Source organism: Colius striatus, chromosome Z, assembly GCF_028858725.1.
Source record: "Colius striatus isolate bColStr4 chromosome Z, bColStr4.1.hap1, whole genome shotgun sequence".
NCBI lineage: Eukaryota > Metazoa > Chordata > Aves > Coliiformes > Coliidae > Colius > Colius striatus.
This window is the reverse complement of record NC_084790.1, coordinates 4,275,140-4,296,555: the sequence shown is the minus strand read 5'-3', so window position 1 is coordinate 4,296,555 and position 21,416 is coordinate 4,275,140. Positions and strand designations below refer to the sequence as shown.

At 64.7% G+C, this 21,416-nt stretch overlaps 1 protein-coding gene and 2 non-coding genes across 3 annotated transcripts; 1 reads left to right on the top strand and 2 right to left on the bottom strand.

Moving 5' to 3' along the window:
- Positions 1 to 1,038: 1,038 nt before the first annotated feature.
- Positions 1,039 to 1,110, bottom strand: TRNAC-GCA (transfer RNA cysteine (anticodon GCA)). Its single transcript has one exon. It is a non-coding gene; the product is annotated as a tRNA-Cys (tRNA).
- A 3,249-nt stretch (positions 1,111 to 4,359) lies between these two features.
- TRNAI-UAU (transfer RNA isoleucine (anticodon UAU)) lies at positions 4,360 to 4,450 on the top strand. Its single transcript is given in 2 exon segments — positions 4,360 to 4,397; positions 4,415 to 4,450. It is a non-coding gene; the product is annotated as a tRNA-Ile (tRNA).
- Positions 4,451 to 7,290: 2,840 nt separating this feature from the next.
- LOC133628768 (voltage-dependent L-type calcium channel subunit beta-1-like) lies at positions 7,291 to 19,614 on the bottom strand. Its single transcript, XM_062017795.1, is given in 16 exon segments — positions 7,291 to 7,704; positions 8,849 to 9,034; positions 10,186 to 10,281; positions 10,385 to 10,420; positions 10,423 to 10,544; positions 11,315 to 11,323; positions 11,652 to 11,761; positions 12,469 to 12,527; positions 12,629 to 12,709; positions 14,625 to 14,764; positions 15,081 to 15,157; positions 15,338 to 15,474; positions 15,566 to 15,688; positions 16,065 to 16,184; positions 17,712 to 17,798; positions 19,513 to 19,614. Coding segments are annotated over 16 exon segments (1,884 nt in total). The 5' UTR covers positions 19,600 to 19,614.
- Between the last annotated feature and the right edge of the window lie 1,802 nt (positions 19,615 to 21,416).

Below are 21,416 nucleotides of genomic sequence, written 5' to 3'. Positions count from 1 at the left end.
ATCTTCAGCAGCGACAGGGACACACCGGCGAGGCCGGGGCTCCCACGCCGCTGCAGGGGACACCCGAGCCCGGTTGGCTCCGCTGAGCACCCCCCGCACCAGCCCCCCGCGCGGGTCCGTGGCCTCCCCCCGACTCTCCAGACAACTCCGGGTCCTGCACATCCCCGCACACTCTGCCCCTGCCCCGGGCTGATAAACAGCCGGAGCAGCCCCACGGCCATTGCAATCCCCATGGCTGGGGGTCCAGTGCCCCCTTCCACCCCTCATCCCGCTCAGGGTCCTCCCCCAGCCCCGAGCAAACCCCCATCTCCGCTGGACGGGGGATCCTCTCCCTCCCGCCCTCCCGGGAGCTCCCTTTGAGTCGGTTACCGGGGCGGTGGGGGACACGGGGAGGGGATAACAGGGAAGGGAGGCACGGGGAGGGGGGTCATGGGGTGGGGGACACTGGGAGGGGTCTCTAGGGAGTGGGTCACGGCAGGGGGGTGGAGGGTGTCCAGGAGGCACCGCAGAGCCACATGAGCCGTGCCGACTTCTGGCCGCACTGTGATTTGGGCACCGTTTGGGGGGGGCTCAAGCTGCACCCCAGCCCCTCTGGTCCCGGTACCCGGGAGGGGGCTCAGCCTCCAGATGAGGGTGGGCAGGCGGTGACCGGAGTGCCAGGGCAGGGGGAGGGTACAAACACCCGCAGAGATGTGTCCCGTGCCGAGGGCCTGTGGAGCGGTGTCAGCCCCCCAAGCCCCACACCCCACCGGGCATCGAAGCCGGGGAGTGCAGGAGCAATACGGGGCCCTGCGGCCCTTCGGCTGCTGTGAAATGGGACTGGAGACAGGGGGATAACAACGTTCTTGGGGTCCCCTCCGGAGGGTCAATCTCATCTTGCTGTAAGATCAAGACACATCCCCGGCGGAGACCCCCGATGCTGCGGGGAGCAGAGGGACGCGACCTCGCCTGGTTACCGGGGGGAGGGGGGGGGGCAAATAAAAGGGGTGGGAAAAAAGTGGGGTCCGACCGAAAAACAAGTGGGAAGGAAAAAAAAAAAGGGGGCACCCGGATTTGAACCGGGGACCTCTTGATCTGCAGTCAAATGCTCTACCACTGAGCTATACCCCCGCTGCTGCGAAAGCTCGCTGCTGGCTCTGATGGTGCTGCACGGACGGCTCGCACACGCGTGTGCGCCCACGCGCGCTCGCCACCCGCTGCACACGCACACACACTCATGCTCACAAACCCCCTCCCCAACCCGACCCGACCCCCAAAGCACACACGCGCCTTGCCCATCCCCCCCCCCCAGCAGGATGGTGCGGGGCGAGAGGCAGGATCTGGCCCCTCACACTCATCCCGGGGCTCATCGGTTTTGGGGAAGGGGTGATGGGGGGGGGGAACCATCCCTCCAGAAACCCTCCTCTGGAGCCCGGCTCGGAGGTTTCCGCCGAGCAGGGACAGACTGCACATCCCACCGCAGCGCTGGGGAACGCACGCATCCCAAACCAGCCACCCCCTCAACCCCGAGCTGTGGGGCCGGGGGAGCCCCGGGGGTGTGCGGAAAGCAGAGCTGCCACACGGCCCTGCGAAGGGTGGGGGGTGGGATTAGCCGGGGGGGCAGCGCCGGGGCGAGCGCACAGCGGGTGACGGATGCGGGGAGCGGCCGTGATTGTGGCCGAGGAGCGAGGTCAATATTTGCTCCCTAAGCCGCTGTGCAAATGTGGGGAGAGCCGTGGGGGGGGACATGGGGCTAGGGGACCGATCCCCCCGTCTGGAGCCTGTCCTGGGCACTGACACTTCCTGGACCATAGGGAGAAAAACGTTTTGGGTCACCGCGGTGATTTTCCAGCCACCTTCAGTAGCCCCAACCACCTTCCCTTGTTACAGACGGGGAAACTGAGGCACGAAGGCAGGGGCATTGCCCGGGACAGTAGAGTTACAGAGAGGGAAACCCCTAGGGAGGGTGATCTCCCTGCAGCAGGACACATCCCCAACCCTCAAAGGAGGGGAGACCCTGGTGCACCCCACTCCCGATGAGCCACCAGCTCCTGCCCTGTCCTTACTTCACCTGGGGACAAAACCCACCCAGAACGTAGCTGCAGCCCTGTGTGTTGCAGGGAACCAACTGGGACCCAACTGGGACCCAGTCCTGGGGTGGTCAAAGTGTATTGGCGAGGTCAGGGGGGAGCCAGGGTGGCCCTGGCTAAGCTCCCCTGTGTGTCTGGGGACTCGGTGGTGGCATTGTCTGGTGAATCCACTTCAGGGGAGGCCATTTGCGGGTTTGCCAGGAGCTGGTGCCAGCTCAGCCAGGAGATAAGGGCCTGGAGACACAGACACCTCGTTTGCAAAGCCATTAGGGAAGGTGCAAAGCCCGTCACCCCCGGGGAAGATGTGTGTGCACAGGGGGTGGCAGATGGGGCATGCATGGGACACACATGAAAACACACAGAACACGGGCCAAATGCCAACCCTGTGCCCACTGCTGCCCTCTCTGGGGGGGTCACAGTGTCCCCCCACTCTCCTTCTGCCTCTCTCTTGTGCCCCTGTCTCAAGAAAGGGGGGAGACAAATACACAAGAGACAGTCCAGATGCCAATGCTGTGCCCAACACTGTCCTCTCCAGGGGGGTCACAGTGTCCCCCCCCTCTCCTGCCTCTCCCTCCCTAGGAAAGGGAGGACACAAGTATACAAAACACAGTCCAGATGCCAATCCTGTGCCCATCACTGCCATCTCTGGAGGGGGGGGTCACAGTGTACCCCGCTGGTCTCTTTCTGCTTCTGCCTCTCCCTTGTCCCCCTGTCCCAAACACACAAAACACAGGCCAAGTGCCAGTCTTGTGCCCACCACTGTCATCCCTGGGAGGGCCACAGTGTGCCCCCCATTCTCCTTATACCTCTCTCTCACATCCCCAGGAAAAGAGGGGACAAACAAACAAAGCAGTCCATATGCCAGCCTCGTGCCCACCTCTGCCATCCCTGGAGGGGATCACAGTGTGTCACCCACTCTCCTTCTGCCTCTTCCTCATACCCTTTCCCCAGGAACAGAGGGGACAAACACACAAAACACAATCCAGATCCCAGCCCTGTGCCCACTGCTGCCCACCCTAGGGGCCATAGCATGTGCCCCCACTCCCTCCTTCCACCTATCCCAATCCTCACGTCCCCCCACCCCGTGGAAGAGGGGGAACAAACCCAATGCCATTGTCACACATTTCTGGCAAGGTGCTGGCATCCAGTGCCACCCCTGAGCTATCGGGGGACCCGAGGGGCTGCAGACACCCAGGACACTCCAGGCTGTACCCCAAACCCACCCAGGGCCACTGCTGGAGCCAGGCAGGCGCCGGAGCCAGACTGCTCGGGGGGGCTGTTTACTTTGGGGCTGTTGCCCCCACCGAGGGGAAGGCTGGCAATTATGTTAATCCCTTAACCCCTGATTGCCTCCTCCTTCCCCATTAGGTGGGCAAACAGTTTTAGCAGCAGGGGTTGAGATAGGCCGTGGGCTACATAAACCCAGCAGCCCGGACCTGAGCATCCTACTGCCCTCCTCCAGCAGCATGATGATGCCCTCAGCCATCCTCTGCCTCCTCACCTGGCTCCTGCCTACCGTCTCTGGCTACCTCTGGGCATGGATGTACTCCCTGCCCCAGCATCTGCCCCACGAAGCTGCCCTGAGGAGAAGCGGCAGCCCTGGGGACAACCTGGAGGAGGTGAGTTGGGGGGGATGACCCGGGGGGGTGGGTGTCCCTCTCCCAGGAGTGTGGGAGGTGAGGGAGAGGAGGAGGTGCAGGTGCAGAAGAGGTGGGAGCAAGGGTGGGTACAGGAGCAGGAAGAGGGGGTACAGGAGCAGGAAGAGGGGGTGCAGGAGTGGGAGATGGGTTTGGAGCAGGGTGGGAGCAGGGATTGGAGATGAGTTTGGAGCAGGGATGGATACTGGAGCAGAAAGAGGGATGGGAGATGGAGCAAGATGGGATGAGATGGAGATGGAGCAAGAGGGAGGGAGATGGAGATGGAGCAAGAGGGGGGGAATGAGAGATGAAACAAGAGGGAGGGAGTGGGAGATAGAACAGGAGAAGGGATGTAGCCAAGGTGGGAGCAGGTCTGGGAGCTGGGTTTGGAGCCAGATACGCAGCCAGGGTGGGAGAGGGAGTAGGAGCAGATTTGGAGCAGGGGTGGATGCAAGGGTGGGAGCTGGAGCAGGAGGAGGGGGTGGGTGCAGCCAGGGTGGGAGCAGGAGCTGAGTTTGCAGCAGGGGTGAGTGCGTGGGTCGACGGCTGCAGAGGTGGGACAGCCGGGGCCGAGGGGCAGGACGAGGACCGGGGCCGGGGCGGGGGGTCGGCGAGGCCGGGACAGAGCGCTGACGCGGCGGGCGGCGCCGGGGGCTCCAGTGGCGCAATCGGTCAGCGCGCGGTACTTATAGGGCAGTACACAGAGCGATGCCGAGGTTGTGAGTTCGAGCCTCACCTGGAGCAGGACTTTTTCGGGCCGCGGGCAGCCGCGCCGCTCCCCACCCTCTGACCATCTCCGGCCGGGTTTTCTTTTCCCGAGGGAAAATAAAACCCCAAAACCGCAAACACAAAACTGGAGCATACAGAAGAGTTTTTGCCCCGTGATGATGCTGTTTGTGGCCTGTTCTGGGCTCGAGGATAGCGTGTGGGATGGAGTCGAGGGGAAGGCTCGGTGCCCTGACGCCCCGTGTCGCTTGTGTCCCCCCGCTCAGGTGACAGAGTGCAGCCCGGCCAGCCCCTGCGCCCACGGGTATTTCTGCGACGAGCACTTCGGGCTGTGCCTGCCCACGCGTCCCGCGGGACAGTACTGCCGCCGAGACACCCACTGCGCCCACGGCCTCCTCTGCATGTTCGGCAAGTGCCAGCAGCCCGTGCCCGACGGCCAGGAGGGTGAGCAAGGGGCTGGGATGGGGGCGGGGACACAAGGGACGGCCACCCCCCTCCCCCAGCCTTAACCTCAGGGGCCACCCTCCAGCATCAACCCCAACGAGTGCTGGGAGCATCCAGCCCCCGCAGCTCCATCCCCGTCCCCCACCGTCCCCCCCGCTCCGCTAACCCCGCTTTGGACCCCGGCAGGAGCGCGGTGCCAGCGGGACGAGGACTGCGGGGAGGGCGGCTGCTGCGCACGGCAGCACGGCGAGCGCGTTTGCCAGCCGCGCCTCGCACTAGCCCAGAGCTGCCACGTCCCCCCCGGCGGTTTGGCCTTCAGCATCAACCAGATCTGCCCCTGCCAGGCCGGGCTGGTCTGCCGGGCCGCTGTGCCCGCGAGAGAGTGAGTATGGGGCTACTGGGGAGGGGGAGTGGGGGGCACTGGGGGAATGAATGGGGCGGGGATCGAGGTGCCACCCATGTCCCCGTTGTCTCCTCTGCAGGAAAGCGTTCGAGTACTGGCCGGAGAAGAGCGAGTGGAGGTGCCGGCGGCCCTGAGTCATCAGCGATCTATTTATTGCCTGTAAATATCGTGTCCAAAGCCGGCCAAGCGCCGCTAAACCCGGCCGAGCACCGCGCCGAGCCCGGCTGCCGCCGCCGCCCATCACCCTGGCAACGGGGCGGCGGGAGTTTCGGGTCCTTCCCCGCCCCTTTCCTCCAAGAGCCGGGCAGGTCCCTGCTCCATCCCCATCCCTTCCCCGGCCACCCGCTGACAGCCCACCCCAGGGACAGACGTGCCGGGTCACTGCAGAGATGAGCTGCGCCGCGTCTCTGCGTTGGGTCTGGGGGCTGCGGGTCCCGTGTGCGCCCTCCCACCCGCACCCCTTCCCCGCACAGAGCACGCACGGCCGCGGGGCAGGTCTCACCGAAATGTTTATTACAAAGAAACAAGCGAGCGGGGCGAGTCCCCTCCCCCCCCCCCTATCCCCAACGAGAATAAATAAATAAAATACACTTTGTCGGGTCTTTTAAATAAATTTTGTGGAGTGACATAAATAACGGGACGTCCCTTTGCCCGTGGGAGGGGCTGGGGGGGGGTCCCCACTGCCCAGACTCCGACGGCCGCGGCAGTGAGCGCCGGGAAGGCGGTGTCGGGGGGGGGGGAAGTGTGTCCCCCACCCCGGCAAAGGGGAAACTGAGGCACACAATGGGCGGAGGTGGCTTGGCAGCGGCAGAGCTGGGTGCCCCCCGAGGCCCCCCACTCCCCCGACCTGGGCTGGTGGTCTGGGTAAGGCAGTGACCCCTGGGGACCCCCAGCATGGCCCCGGGGTGGGGGGCACGGGGCTGTCCCGTAGGAAGGGTGAGCCCAGCCCCACGGTGAGGGCTGGAGGTGGGATATCCCCACCCCACCGAGGTGAGGGGGGGGGGACAAGGGAAGCCCCAGGGCGGGCACAGGAGAAGGCAGTGCCCTGGGGGGGGGGGGGGCAAAGGCAGCCCTGCCGGGCGGGGGGGGAGGGAGCAGACAGACAGGCTCACAGATGGACAGACAGACGGACACGGCTGGATGGGGCGAGAGCAGACGGGCACAGCAGGGTGGGGGGGGCTGGGGAGTGTGGGCAGAGGCCTGGTGCTGCCCGGTGCACCCCAGGGAAAGGGGGTGGCATGAGCCCCCCCCCCCCCAGGGGTGCTGGCGTGGCAGGCCAGGGCTGGGCAGCTGTTAGCACGTGTTAGATTCCCCCCTCCCCCAAAGTGGCTCAGATTCCCCCACCCTCCCCTCCCCAAATTCAGGCAGAGCCCCTTCAAGGCAAACACATGCAAACCGCCCCCCCTCCAAGGTCAGGCAGCACCCCCGGGGGGAGTGGGGGGCAAGGCCTGGGGCAGCGGGGACCCCTCCACCGCTGGAGCACCCCAAAGCCCTGCACACACTGCACACGCATGCATCACCCCCTCCCCAGATGCCAGGCGGGAGGCAGGGCTGCAGTGCCAGGCTGCAGGCACTGGTGGAGGGTGGGGGGCAAGGATCCCCCCAGTGCCACCACCAGCTCAGAGTCCTCCTGCAGCTGGGTGGCAAAGAGCACCATGGAGAAGCAGGGGGCACCTGGGGGGGGGTGGTAGGGAGCAGGCAAGGGCTTGGGGTGGGGGGGGAGCATGCCCCCCCCTACACCATGCCCAGGGATGGGGACCCACTATCAGAATCCCCTGGGTCCCCTTTGGTCATTTGCTCTCCCTGTGGGGCAGGGAGGGCCTGAGGCACCACGAGATGCTTGGGGGGTGGGGGGGGGAGTTTATGGGGGAGTGGGGGGTGGCAAGACCCCTCCCACATCAAGGAGTGGGGCAGGGGAGTTCACTGGGGCAAAGCTCCCCATGGCACTGCAAGCAGGGGGGTTCTCCCCACCCCAAAACCAGCACCCCGCCCCAGCCCCCACTCCCTCACCCTAACGTATGTAAACATCCTGGCCCCAGCCCTCCACCTCGCCCTGCCCCAGCCCCAGGGGCTCCGGGGCGGCGGGGCCGTAGCGCTCCTGACCCTTGGCTCGACCCCGCAGCCCCCGGCCCTGGGGGTCCTGCTGCTCCCACGCCTCGTGACCGGGGGGGCCCGGCGGCTCCTCCTCGGCGGGATCCATCTCGATGTCCATGCAACAGGAATCGCCGGGTTCAGTCCCGGCCGAATCCCGGCTGCCCGGGGTCTCCAAATCGAAGGTGTCCTGGCGGGACAGGCTGCGGGGGGCCGGGCGGGAGGGCGGCGGCGGGGGGCGGCCCTGCCCGGAGCCCCCCAGCTCGGCGGGGCCGTGCCGGGGGCGGCCGTGCTCCCCCTCGAGTGGCGGCTCCCCGGGCACTACGTAGGGACCCTGGTTAGGAGAAGCAACCACACCGTGCAAGGAGACAGGTTGGGGAGGGGGCGTTAGTGGGGGTGGGGTTAGCTGGGGGCGGGGGGTACATGCGCTCCTGCCCAGCCCTGCCCTGCTCACTCGGGTCACGGCAGTGCCAGGTCTGAGCCCTCGACGGGAGGGGAGGGGAAGGGGTGGGGGTCACCGCGGGTGGGGGGAGTGCTGGGTGGAAGAATCAGCGACAGACGACACAGGACACGTGTCCCTCCTCTGCCTCCTGCCCCGGGTGGGTGCTGTGTCCCCCCTCCCCGCAGGCTCAGCACCGTGAAGGTCACAGTGTGATGGGGCTCTGCATCTCCACCTTGAGCCCCACCGGGACCCCCCCTCATCAGCCCTTGACCCCAGCTCCAGTAAGGTGGGGGGAGTGGGGGGTTCTGATCCCCAGGGAGGCACAGAGAGGACCCACATTCCCAGAGGTGCTTGGAGGGGGCAGATTCACGGGATGCCCTAATCCCCAGGGGGAGTCCAGGCCACAGAGGGGGCCCAGACCCCCAGAAATTGGGGGTTGTCAGCAATCCCAGACAGGGAGGAGACCCCCCAGGGCTGATCCCAGAGTAGCATCCCTCCCTCCAGGGATGGGGAGCAACTGCCCGGAGGAGGTGGGGGGAAGGATCCCAGGGATGATCCCCCTCTAGGGTGCTGCAGCTCTCCAGGGTGGCCCCAGACCTGGGGGGCTGCAGGTTCCCAGAGGGCAGGTCACAGGGATAATCCCACTCTTGGGGGGCTGCAGTACCCTGAGGGGGAGGTCCCAGGGATGGTCTCAGTCCTGGGGGGGCTGAAGTACCCTGGGTAGGGCCACAGATCCCCAGGGGAGAGGGGGTTCCCAGGACGGTCTCAGTCCTAGGGGGCTGCAGTACCTTGTGGGGGGGGCGTTAACAGGTCCCTGAGTGGGGGATCCCAGGGACAGTCCCACTCCTGAGGGGCCGCAGTTTGCTGGGTGCCCCCAAGGGCAGTGGGTGGGAGGTGGGGGGGGGGTGTCGCCGTCCCTGCTCACACCTCACAGCGTGTGCTCCTCGAGGGGTGCCGGGGGACTGGGGGAGGTGGTCTCGGGCCCACCCCGTCCCCAGAGGCTCAGGTTCTTGCGCAGGGAGGTGAGCACCTGTACCTGGAGGTTGGAGACGGGGGCAGGGCTGGCGGCCAGCGCGGCTGTGGCCATGGTGCGGTTGAGCAGCGGGTTGGGGGGGTTGCTGCTGGGGGGGTGAGTCGCCTTCCAGTAGGCCTCCAGGTACTCAGCCAGGTGCTCACAGGCTTCCTCCAGTTGGTTCTCATCCAGCACGATGTCAAACATCTCCTGGAGGAAGGAGGGAGGAGGGTGTGGGGTAGAGCGGGGCAGCAGGGCCAAGGGGAGAGGCTATGGGGCCAAGGTGAGGCCTGAGGATGGGGCAGGAGTCAATGGGATGACCAGGGGTTCTGGGGACAAGGAGGGGGGAAATAGGATGAGGTGGGGTCAATAGGAGGGAGTGGGGGTCAATGGGATATTGTGAGCCATCTAGGGGTCAGTGGGACAGGGAAGGGTCAATGGGGCAGTGTGGGTCAATGGAGCAGGGCAGAGTCATTGGGATGAGGTGGGGCTTCTAGGGGCAGGGAGGGGTGAATTGGATGAGATTAGAGCCAATGGGATTGGGTAGGGTCAATGGGATGAGGCAGGGTCAATGGGATGGGATGGGGTCAATGGGATGGGGCAGGGTCAATGGGATGAGGCAGGGTCAATGGGATGGGATGGGGTCAATGAGATGGGATGTGGTCAGTGGGATGAGGCAGGGTCAATGGGATGGGATGGGGTCAATGGGATGGGGCAGGGTCAATGGGATGGGGCGGGGTCGATGGGATGGGGTCAATGGGATGGGGCAGGGTCAATGGGATGAGGCAGGGTCAATGGGATGGGATGGGGTCAATGGGATGGGGCAGGGTCAATGGGATGAGGCAGGGTCAATGGGATGGGATGGGGTCAATGAGATGGGATGTGGTCAGTGGGATGAGGCAGGGTCAATGGGATGGGATGGGGTCAATGGGATGGGGCAGGGTCAATGGGATGGGGCGGGGTCGATGGGATGGGGTCAATGGGATGGGGCAGGGTCAATGGGATGAGGCAGGGTCAATGGGACGGGATGAGGTCAATGGGATGGGATGAGGTCAGTGGGATGGGATGAGGTCAGTGGGATGTGGTCAATGGGATGGGGCAGGGTCAATGGGATGAGGCAGGGTCAGTGGGATGGGATGGGGTCAATGAGATGGGATGTGGTCAGTGGGATGAGGCAGGGTCAATGGGATGGGGTCAATGGGATGGGGAAGGGTCAATGGGATGGGCAGGGCATGTGCCTGAGCAGAGGTGACGGGAGAAGCTTTTGTCCTGCAGAGGTGCAGTCGAGTGGCTGGGGCAGGGTCGTGGTGGGGTCAGGGTGTCTGTTTTGGGGGAGGGGCTCAGGACAAGGGCACACTTACGGGTGGGCACTGTGCCAGCTTGTCAGATGCCACCATCTGCACATTGAGGTGCTTCGCCTGGGACTTGCCCCGGGACTTCACCAGCCGCTGCAGCACCTGGGGCGTGGGAGAGGACAGCTTGGGGTGGCCACGGGGAGGGGGCACAGCGGGGAAGGGGCTTGGGCTGCCCCCCCTATCCACCCTGGGGGCCTTCACCCACCTTGGGGGAGGTGATTTTGATGTAGACAATTAGACAATGATGGGAGCCAGCGAGGTCTTGGCCAGCTGGGCCGGGTGGTTGATGGTGTCGGCGTCCAGGGCCACCAGCTGCAGTGTCCGGGCCAGCTCGAAGATGCGCTCGGTCTCACTCTGCACCTCAGCTGCAGGCACGGGGACACAGCGAGGTCAGGGGGGCACGGGAGGGGCCACGGGGGCTGAGGGGGAAACTGCTGGGAGGTGTGATGTTGGGAATGGGGTGGGAGCAGGAGGAGTCTTGTACTGGGATTTGGCCATTCCAGTGTCACCTCAGCCCCAGGGATGGGGAGGTCACTGCAGGAGGAAGGGGACAGGAGGCTCCCAGCTCTGGCACCATTATAGGATCATTTTGGCTGGAAAAGCCCTTGAACCTGTTGCAGTCCCAGCCCTGCCATCACCCTACCCAGCCCACCACAAACCCATGACCCTCAGCAGCTCAGCTCCAGGGCTTTGGGATCCCTCCAGGGCTGGGCACTGCCCCAGCTCCCTGGGCAGCCTGGTACAGGGGCTGACACCCCTCTCAGGGAAACAGTTCTGCCTCAGCTCCAATCTCAGCCTGCCCTGGGGCAACTTGAGGCTGTTCCCTCTTGTTCTATCACTTGAGAGAAGAAACTGACCCCCACCTCAGTGCAACCTCCTGTCAGGGAGCTGCAGAGAGTGAAAGGATGTTGTAAAAGCCCCCCTAGACCACATGCGCTTGAGGTGGAGGATCAGATGGGGCTGTGTGACCACGGTGTCCCCCAACCCTCACACTCTACCCAGTCCTTGCTGTGCCCCAGAGCCTGGCGATGGCCAGGCAGGGAGCATGGGGATCCAAGGGGAGACATCAGCCCCTCAGTGCCCCCTCACCAGGCAGAGGGGTGCCAGGGGGTCCAAGAGGGTCCAAACTACATACCCAAGACATCTGTATCAGGAGCAGGGGAGAAAGGATGCGGCACGGAGGGGAGGAAACCCAAAGGAAAGGAGAAAAACAAAGGAAAGAAAACAAAAATACCACACAGAGAAGATAAAATGGGAGGATGGGAGAGAGACTGAGCCCAATGGGCTGGGGGGAGCTCAGGGCAGCAAGTGCCCCCCCCCCACCCCCCCCCCGTGTTAGTCACACCCCCACCCCCCCACCGTGAGCTGGGCAAGCACCATGGGCCAGAGGGGCTGGGTGTGAAGGTGCTGGGCTGATACAGATGGAGGCTTGGGTAGGGGGTGTCCCAGGGGGTGTCAGGGGGTGGCCTTACCCAGGCTGGAGCGTGTGCTGGAGCGCTCGATGATGGTGTGCTTGCTGGGGTTGTTGAGGACAGAGCGCTTGGCCAGGGAGATGTCAGCTGTCACCCGTGTGATGGAGATCCTGGAGATGGAAGAAGCCACAAGAGGGTTGGGGAAAGCCAGAGTGGGTGCATCTCCTGCTCCCCACACCCCCCTACACCCCCTCAGGGGCCCTCCTTCCACCCCCTTCCTCCCACCCCACACACAGGGCTGTCTGGAGCTGCAGCCACAGGACTCCTGCTCCTTAGGGAAGAGACTCCCCCACAATGGCAGGAACCATGGAGCAGGTCACCTCATGGAGTCAGGGGTCCCTCCATGGAGTCAGGGGTCCCCTCATGGTGTTAGGGCTTTCCCAATGGGATTAGGGGTCTCCCACAGGTTTATGGCTTCCCTTGTGTGTTTAGGGGTTCTCCATGAGGTCAGAGGTTCCTCTGTGAGATCAAGGGTCCTCCATGGGGTTAGAGGTCTCCCCATGGCCTTAGGGGGTCTCCCAATGGGATTAGGGATCCCCCACAGGTTTACAGCTTCCCCCACGTGTTTAGGGATTGGAGGACCTCCATGGTGTTAAAGGTTCCTCCATGGGATTAGGGGGTGCCCCCCCATGGGTTTAGGGGTCTCCACAGGGTTCTGGAATGCCTTTGGGTTTAGGGATCCTTCTGTGGGGTTAGGGGTCCTGCATGGGGTCAGGGAATCCCCCCAGGATTAGGATTCCTCCCATGGCTTTAGGGGGCTCTCTATGGGGGGAAAGACCCTCCATGGTGTTAGTGGTCCCCCAGCCACCTCTCTCACCTGCCATCAAAGCGATGCTTCAAGAAGTCAAAGAGGGCTTTCTGCATCATGTCCGTGACCTGGGGAGGGAGGGAGGCAGGGAAGGAGACCATGGGGCCAGGGTGTCCCCCTCACCCCATACCCACACCCTCCCCCAGTGCCCTCCCCCAGCTCTTCTCACCTCGTATCCCTTCAGCGAGGGTCCCACCAGGATGATGGGCCGCATGGAGGGGACCACATCGTACGGGGGCACGTGCTCAGCCTGTGGGGCAGAGCCGGGGGTCAGCGGGGCTGGGGAGCAGGGGCAGGAGGTGTGGGGTGGGGGGGGGGAGTTGACTCTCAGCTTTGCCCCTTTACAGGGGCAGCTCTGGGGATTTCAGTGGGGGAAGGGGCTGCAAGCTTGGGGGTGGGGGTTACCCCTTCCCCTCCCCACGGGCCCTCCCCGGGGGGGTCCTGCCACCTACTCACCGATTTCTGCTTCTGCTTTCGCTACGTCCCGAGAGGCCGCGGGGGGCCGGGGGGGCGAGAGGAGACAAACAAGGCATGCGTGTTACCCGCGGGCACGGGGGGCACGGGGGGGTTCGGGGGTGGGGGTCCCCAGGGGATGCATGTGTGGCCCACGGGGGTGCTCACACAGCATCGCCCTGCGCTGGGTTAGGGTTGGGGTGCAAGCGGGGGCTCGGGGAGGGATTGGGGGGGCGGTGAGGGGAGGGGGGGGCTGGTACACCCCCACACCCCCGAGGTCTGCTCGCCCCCCACAAGTCCTTGCAGGACACCCCCTGCCACAGGTTGTGGTTGTGCCCGAACCCCCACAGCTTCTGACCAGCTTGGGGGGGGAGGAACGGTCCATTTCCAGTTTGGGGGGGGGGGGGGGGGCAAAACACTGGCCGTGCGGGCACACACCATGCACGATGGGGGAGAGGGGGGCACAGGATGACCCATCCCATGGACCATGGGGGGAGGCAGCCACGGCTTGATCCATCCCATAAAGCACTGATCCATCCCAAAGAGTACTGAGGGGGAGGCAGCCACGGGCTGATCCATCCTGTAAATCATGGGGGGAGGCAGCCACGGGCTGATCCATCCTGTAAATCATGGGGGGAGGCAGCCACGGGCTGATCCATCCTGTAAATTATTTTGGGGACGTAGCCACGGGCTGATCCATCCTGTAAATCACAGGGGGGGAGGCAGCCACGGGCTGATCCATCCCATAAACCATGGGGGGGAGGCAGCCACGGGCTGATCCATCCTGTAAATCATGGGGGGAGGCAGCCACGGGCTGATCCATCCTGTAAATCATGGGGGGGGAGGCAGCCACGGGCTGATCCATCCTGTAAATCACAGGGGGGGAGGCAGCCACGGGCTGATCCATCCTGTAAATTATTTTGGGGACGTAGCCACGGGCTGATCCATCCTGTAAATCACAGGGGGGGAGGCAGCCACGGGCTGATCCATCCTGTAAATCATGGGGGGGGAGGCAGCCACGGGCTGATCCATCCCATAAACCATGGGGGGGAGGTAGCCACGGGCTGATCCATTCCCTAAACCATGGGGGGGAGGCAGCCACGGGCTGATCCATTCCCTAAATCATGGGGGGGAGGCAGTCACAGGCTGATTCATCCTGTAAATCATTTTGGGGAGGTAGCCACAGGCTGATCCATCTCATAAATCACGGGGTGGAGGGGGAACAGTTATGGACTGATCCATCCAAAAGAGTGCTGAGGGGGAGGCAGCCACGGACTGATCCATCCCTTAAAGCACAGGGGGAGGATCAGTTATGGACTGATCCATCCAAAAGACCGCTGAGGGGGAGGCAGCCACAGACTGATCCATCCTATGGCCCATGTATGGGGGGGATCTGTCATGGACTGAGCCATCCTATGGCCCATGTAGGGGGGGGATCAGTCATGGACTGAGCCATCCTATGGCCCATGTAGGGGGAGACAGCCACAGACTGCCTCCCACCCCGTGACATGGGGGCTGCCCCTGCAGCCCCTCACACCCGTGCTGGGGCAGGCAGGGTGCTCAGGCAGAGCGTGCCCCCCCCATCCCCAGCTCCTTTGGGGTGCCCCTGCAGCCCCCCGACAGCCCTCCCAGGCAGTGTTAGGGCAGGCAGGGTGCAGCAGGCGAGCGCAGGGAGGGTGGGGGGTGAGGGGGGAGTTGGCAGGCGCTGTTACCTTCCTAAAGAAGGGGATGCGCTTGTTGTGGGCAGGGGGGGTGGTGACACTGCTCACGCTACTCTTAGGGGAGCGGTGGGTCTCCTCCTCCTCCTCTAACTCATCGGGGTCAAAGGCAAAGCTAGGCATGTCCAGGGCACCTGGGGACGGAGGGGCAGCCGGAGCCAAGGGGAGGGGAGGGAGAAAAGAAAAGCGGTGATGGCGATGGAAGAAGGAGGGAAATGGAGATGGGGAGGGCTGGGGAGAGCGGGAGGGTAGTGGGGAAAAGCAAGGGGGTCCCTGGGGGGTGGAGGGGGGGGAGGTGGTGCACCCGCCTGCCTGCACCCGGAATGGAAGGGCCAGAGCTGTGGACAAGGAGCTAGGGGGTTACTCAACGTGGGGGGAGGGAAGGATTCCCCCTGAGGCTGGACCTGCCCTGCTCAGGCCAGGGGCTGTGGGGACCCCGGACACTCTTACCGCTGGCTGGTGGGGTGGGCCGGCGGGTCCCTGTCACCACGTCGCCCAGGCTGGAGCTGGAGTTGTCCCCCGATTTGCTGGATGGGAGAAGCACAGATCATAGAATCATGGAATGGCAGGTGTTGGAAGGGGCTTTTAGAGATCATACAGTCCAACCCCCCTGCAGAAACAGGTTCACCTAGATAAGGAGACAGGGTGAGAGTGGAATGAGGCGAGGTTGGGGGATTAGCTGGGGCAGGGGGTAATGCTCATCCCACCTCGAACTCAGGCGGTTCTGCCTCATCTTCTGCTCCTGCAGCAGCCTCATGTTCTCCAGCTTGACAGGGCTGGGGATGAAGCCCACCTCGCAGCCCTCCTTCACCAGCCGCCCGATCCACCAGTCGTTGTTGTACTTCTGCCCCAGGGAAGGGAAAACACCACCTGAAACACCAGCCCAAACCCCAGCCCCCCGCCCTCCCCCAGCAGCCCCCCAGCCCCACACCCACCTCCTTGATGTGCAGGAAGTCTTTGGGCTCGAAGCAGATGGCCATGCCCTGCACCGGCACGTCGTCGCTGGCAGAGGGGTTGTAGCCGACGTTGGTCCGCACAGCAAACGCCACCGGCTTCGTCTGCCCACAGGAGAGGGCTCAGCATCACCCCCCACCCCAAATCACAGACACCCCCACCCCAAAGTGAGAGCCGTCCCCAGCTCAGGCCAGGCGCACGCCGGTGCAACTGGCCAGGCAGTGCCAGGGGCTTGGTGGGCTCCCATTGCACTGCGGTGTGGCCACTCACCAGGGCCCAGGCTGGTGGGGACACTGTGGCCACAACCCCCCGGGAGCTAACGAGGGGCTCATTAACTGCTTGCCCTGGCGATGGGTGCTCAGCCCAGTCCCATCCAGTAGATCCCACTGGCTTCCCGGTGATCCCGGGGCAGTGAGGGGACGGCCTGGGGAGTGAGGGGCAGCACCGAGGGGGCTGGGGTGAGCAGCCCAACCCTCCCACCTTGGCTTTCTCCAGCTGGGCCATGGCCTGGCGCTCGGCCTCCTTCCGCAGTGCCTCCCGATCCTCCTCCAGCGACACATCCGAGTCCGAGGGACGGCTGGTGTAGGACTCCGCCGAGCCCTGCGACAGCGGCGAGAGGGGAAGAAACCTGCCCCCCAAAAGCTGCCTCTTCCTCCTCCTCCTCCTCCTCCTCCTCCTCCTCCTCCCCAGCCCATGGGGTTATGGGAGGCCGCAGCTGTTGCCACCGCTCCAGCCGGGAACGTGATACCGACGCGGCGCCCGCTCCCGTCCCGCTGCCACCGGCCTCTCCTCGCAGCCGGGAAGGCAACGTGGACCCCCCCACCCTGTCTGCCCGCTGCCCACCCCCCTGCTGCCCCCCACCCCAGGGAAGGCCGGTGGGGACTGCGCTGGCTGCTGACCAGGGGGCTCATGGCAATGGGGGGAGGGGGCTGTGGGGTGATGTGGGGTCACCCCGGGACAAGGCTGGAGGTGGGGTGGGATTGGGGACCCCCTCCTTGCTCACCCTCCCAATGCCCTGGGGCCAGAGCCTGGGTGGGGGATTCCCCAGCCCCGGGGCTGTGGGTGCTGTGGGGGAAAATAGAGGCACTTTGGGGGGCTGACCCCACTTCCCCAGTCTCCTAAACTCCACCTGATGCCCCCCCACAATGGTTGCAGGAGCCCCCATCCCAAATTTACCCCGTCCTTTCCCAGCACTGAGGAGGTGGGGACTGTTCTCCACACAGCCCCCTACCCCCAGCCACAAGGCAGAGGCTCCCCAGGGGACCCTCTCCCCAGAAGCTGTGGGGCAGAGACCAGCAGCCCCATCTCCTCCAGCCACTGCTGGGGCAGGGAGTAGGGGGGCAGAGTCTGGCCCTTCTTGTAGACCTCCCTGCCCCAGCCCCACAGCAAGACTGGAGGGGCTGTTTGGAGTAGCGGGAGAGGGTAAATCACGCAGGGGCCAGACACGATGCCCTCACCCCACAGCCCCTGGTGAGTCCCACCAGCTCCCGGGACCACCCGTTCCAACCCCCACGGAGCTGAGGAGGACCCGCAGCGAGGGTGCCGGGGGTGGGGGGCTGTGGGTCAGGGGGGGATGCTCACCGGGGCAGCAGGGTGGTCTTTGCTGGCTATCTCCATGGTGGCAGGGCCGGGGGCGAGCGGGGCGGGCAGGCGCTGGGCTTGGGCACCCGTGGGTCAGGTTTCAGCCCTGGGACGGTTGCAGCCTCCCTGGGTATATTTAGCCCAGTGCTGGGCAGGGGGTGGGGGCCCGGGGGGGGCCGCAGGGGCCACTGCCAAAACAGCAGCCCTGACGTGTGGATGGGGTTGGGGAGGATGGTTCTGATGCCAGCTGGGTGATGCCAGGGCTGTGTCACCTGCCTGGCAACCCCAAGAAGGGCAGGGAATTTTGAGGGTTGGGGGGTGTACAAGATGCCAAATATGGGGGGGTGACTCCCTCCAGCACCTATGAGAGAGGGGCACAGCTGGGTCTGGCTCAGCCTTTGCAATACCTGCACCTCCCCCCCACCCCCCAGCAGCCTTCAGATGCAAACCTGAACCCCCACCTTGGTCCTTGGGGGAAGCACAAGGAACCTCACAGGCAGACAGAGCCCCAGAGACCCCCCAGGACAGCCCCCCTGCCCCATTCACCTGCCGGACGAAGCTGTTGGAGGTGGTGTCAGACGAGGTGCTGCCATCCGAGCGCTTGAAGCGGCTCTTGCGTTTCATGTACTTGCTCTGGGGAGGAGGGGAAGGGGGCAAGGGGGGAGTGCTGGAGCCCCAGGGCTTGAGGGGCACCTCTGCTGTCCCCCAGCCCCAGCTGCCAGGGATGTGCCATCACTCTGCACCCCCCCAGCAAAGAACCCCAGCTCCTGGGGGATGGGAGGAGGGAAACCGAGGCAGGGAAAGAGTTGTGGGGGGGAGGTGTGCCATGCAGCCCCCTCCTCAGGGACCCATCATCGCCTTCCCGGGGTCAGGGGGGACTCTCCAATGGCCATGGAGAGGAGAGTGAGCCAGTGGAGGTGGTTGGATTTGGGGGAGAGCCCAAATGCAGCCCCAGTACGCTGCAGCTCCTCTCAGCCAAACTGGAGTCCAGCCGGTGCCTGGGGAAGGGGCTGCTATGGGGGGGCACAACCCTCCACCCGCCAACCTGCGACTCCCACACCACCACCCCAATGCCCAAAGCCCCGTGTGCAACACCTCCCACACCTCCCCCCACCGCAGCGTGGGCACCAACCCTTCGCCCACGCGAGCACTTCTGTGCCCATCCATCCCAACGGGACCCCCCCACTAACGGGACCCCCACTGGGGTGGGCTGGGGGGAATGGGGATGCCCCCCTGCAGCACCTCCTCAGTGGGGGTGGTCTCTGTGGGGGGCAAGAGGCTGGGACATGCCAGGGGGAGGGGGGCTGTCACCTCCCTGACGTCTGCAGGGACAGCTGGGCCCGGGTATTTTTAGGTCCTTCACCCCTGGTCTCACCCCCCCCCCCCAATCCCCCCCACCCCCATGGCTGTGACTCGGAGGGGATGGTCCCCAGGGTGGGGTTGGTGGCCCCGCTGTCGGCATGGGGTTCACCACAGCTACCTGGAGACATCCCCCCACTCCAAGAACGGCGGTGGGGGACACCCAAAAACACCCCAGGATGGGGGGGCACTCAGCCCTGCCAGCACCCAGGTGCACACAGCCAGGGCCTGTGCCTCCATCCCCTGTCCCCCGTCCCCGGCCAGAAAAACCTTGTATCCCACTCAGCTGATGCTCTCCAGGCTGTCACGGGGCAGGGGGAGGCTCTGTCCCCACGGAGCGGGGGGCAGACCCCAGACAGCCCATGGGGACGAGGGGCTCACAGCAATGCAGTGCCAACCCACCCATTTGGACCGGGCAGAGGGACATCCCTTCTGCCCCGCCGCCCTCAGGGTGACCAGGATGAGCTGGGGGGTGGGTGGGGGGTCACCACCCCAGCAGAGTTTTCCCAATTCCTTAAAGTTTCCCGATGCATCCAACATTCCCCCCCCCCCCCCCCGCCGCCCCCAGCTCGGGGTGCAATAAGTGACACAGCAAGCAGCACAGACCCCTCCACCCCCCCTCCCTCCATGCAGTCCCCAAACCTGGGGGGCTGGACACCCCCTGGGTGGGATGGGAAGGGGAGGGGGGGGGGGGGATGACTGCAGTTAGGGTTCCTCCAGGGGTAGCTTGGTTATGGGGGCGGGGGGCTGAAATCATCCCTCGTGTAGGGGTTGAGATGGGGAAGGATCGATGGGGAGGAATTAATGGGGAGGAACCGATGGGGGGTGTCGCCCCCCGTCGTGTCCGTGTGTCCGTCCCGTCACCACCCCCCCCACACCCCCCACCCCGGGGCTGCGCGCGATGTCGGAGATGCAAACACACCCCCCCCCACATACACACACATACACATCCCCCCTCCCCAAATTCCCGGCGGTGGGGGGGGGTCACCTGGAGGGCGGCGTTGTCGAAGACGTCCATCTGGATGTCCTGGTTGGAGCTGTACGGGGTTCGGGCCATTCCGCCTTCCCGCACCATGGAGCTCCCGGGGTGTGGGGGCGGCGGGTTTTGGGGTGGGTGGGGGAACACGGCACACACACACACACGCTCACTCTCTCCCCCTCCTCCCGGACAGGGACGAGGAGCTGACGATGGAGCTCAGGCCTGGCCTCCGCCGTACGGCCCCCGCGGTGACGGTGGCCCTGGAGTGCAGCGAGCAAGAGGAGGAGGAGGAGGAGGAGGAGGAGGAGGAAGGAGGAGTGGGGATGGCGGCGGGGGGCGGGGGGGTGAGGGATGGTGGGCGGGCGGCTGCCTCCGCTTCAGCCGCCTCTCATCGCTTTCCAGAGACGGAAGGGGGGGTGCAGGAATGGGGTCCCCCCTCCTCTCCCCAGGTAGGGTACCCCCAAAGTGGGGGGAGAAAGGATGGGGTGATGATCCCCCCTTCCCAAATTGGGGGAGGCACGGTGGTGCTCGCCACGGCTTGCACGCTCAGCTTTGCTTGATGAGGGGTGGGACCCCAAAAAGAGATGGGGGACCCCACGCTGTTGTGTAGCTCTGATGGGGAGGGGGGTGGTGACACACGTGCCCCCATCCCCAAACAGCACCCGGAGCGGGATGTGCCCCGGTTTGGGGAACCCGGGGCTCCCTCAGGACAGGGCTGCCCCAAATCCTACAGCTTCCCGCACCCCCCAAGCCCCTCTGTGCCATGCCCGGGCGCAGAGCCGTCTGCACCCCCCGGGTGAGGCACCCAGGGAAGGGGCTCCCCAGGGACCCCGCAGTGGGGTGGGGACACCCCCAGTGAAGACCCCAGTACCCTCCCTACCTTCAGCCAGCGGGTCCCAGGGCCACTGACACCCCGGAGGGGGCCACAGCGTGGTTTCCCTCTGCCCCCTGCCCACCCCCTGCCGCTGAGGTCGACCCCCCCCATCTCCAGGCTGAGACCTCCCGCACTCATCTCACATCAAACCCACCCCGGGAGCCGACTGACCCCATTTTTTGAGGGGGTAGACCCCGCTCACACCCCCCCTCCCACCTCCCCCCTTGACGCTGCCAGCTGATGGAAAGATAAAAATGCCTTGTCCTCCCGCCCCTTCCCACCCGACCCCCCCACGACCTCCCCACCAGCGGGTCTGGTCCTGCCCAGGGGAGCGGGACAGCTGACACCACGTTTTCCACGATTAGCCCTCATCCATCACCGGCCCTGAAAGGTGCCTACGCAGGCACCAGCCCACGCAGGGGGCGGGGGGTGAGAGGGGGAGGGCAGAGGGGGGTGGGGAGGGGGTTTTAGGGGGGTGGGGAGGGGGTTTTGGGGCGGTGGCAGAGGGAAACCTGCCAGGAAGGAGCCCGGATCTCCCCCTAGACTCATCTGGAAGGGGCTTGGGCATGAGTAGCAGCACCTTTACCCACACCAAAACCTCTCCTGGAATCTGGGGCCAGGTGGATGTCTTCATCCCTGGCCAGCGCGAGATGACATCCTGCAGGGTTTGGGGACATACACCTACATCTGTCTTCCATCTCCATCCCCCCTCTGGCCAAAAACTCTCTGGGACTCCAATTTCCAGCGGCAAAACCAGCACTGGGGAAACAGGGATCTCGTTTCTTGCTGCAGAAAGCACGTCTTAAACTCGAAACTCTCCCTAACCTACGGACTTCCGAGGCTGGTAATTAAACCCCAGCAACTCTCCCGCCTCAGGAACCTCCAGATTTTGCTGTTTGTTTTATCAAGATGAGGAGCCGGTTTTTAAACAGCAAAAGCCTGTGTTTATCTGTGTTTTTCTCTCGAAATGAACCAAAAATCTGTTGCCATCGGCTCCTTTTCTCATGCCATATGTTGACAGTGCCGCGGCCGCCAGATT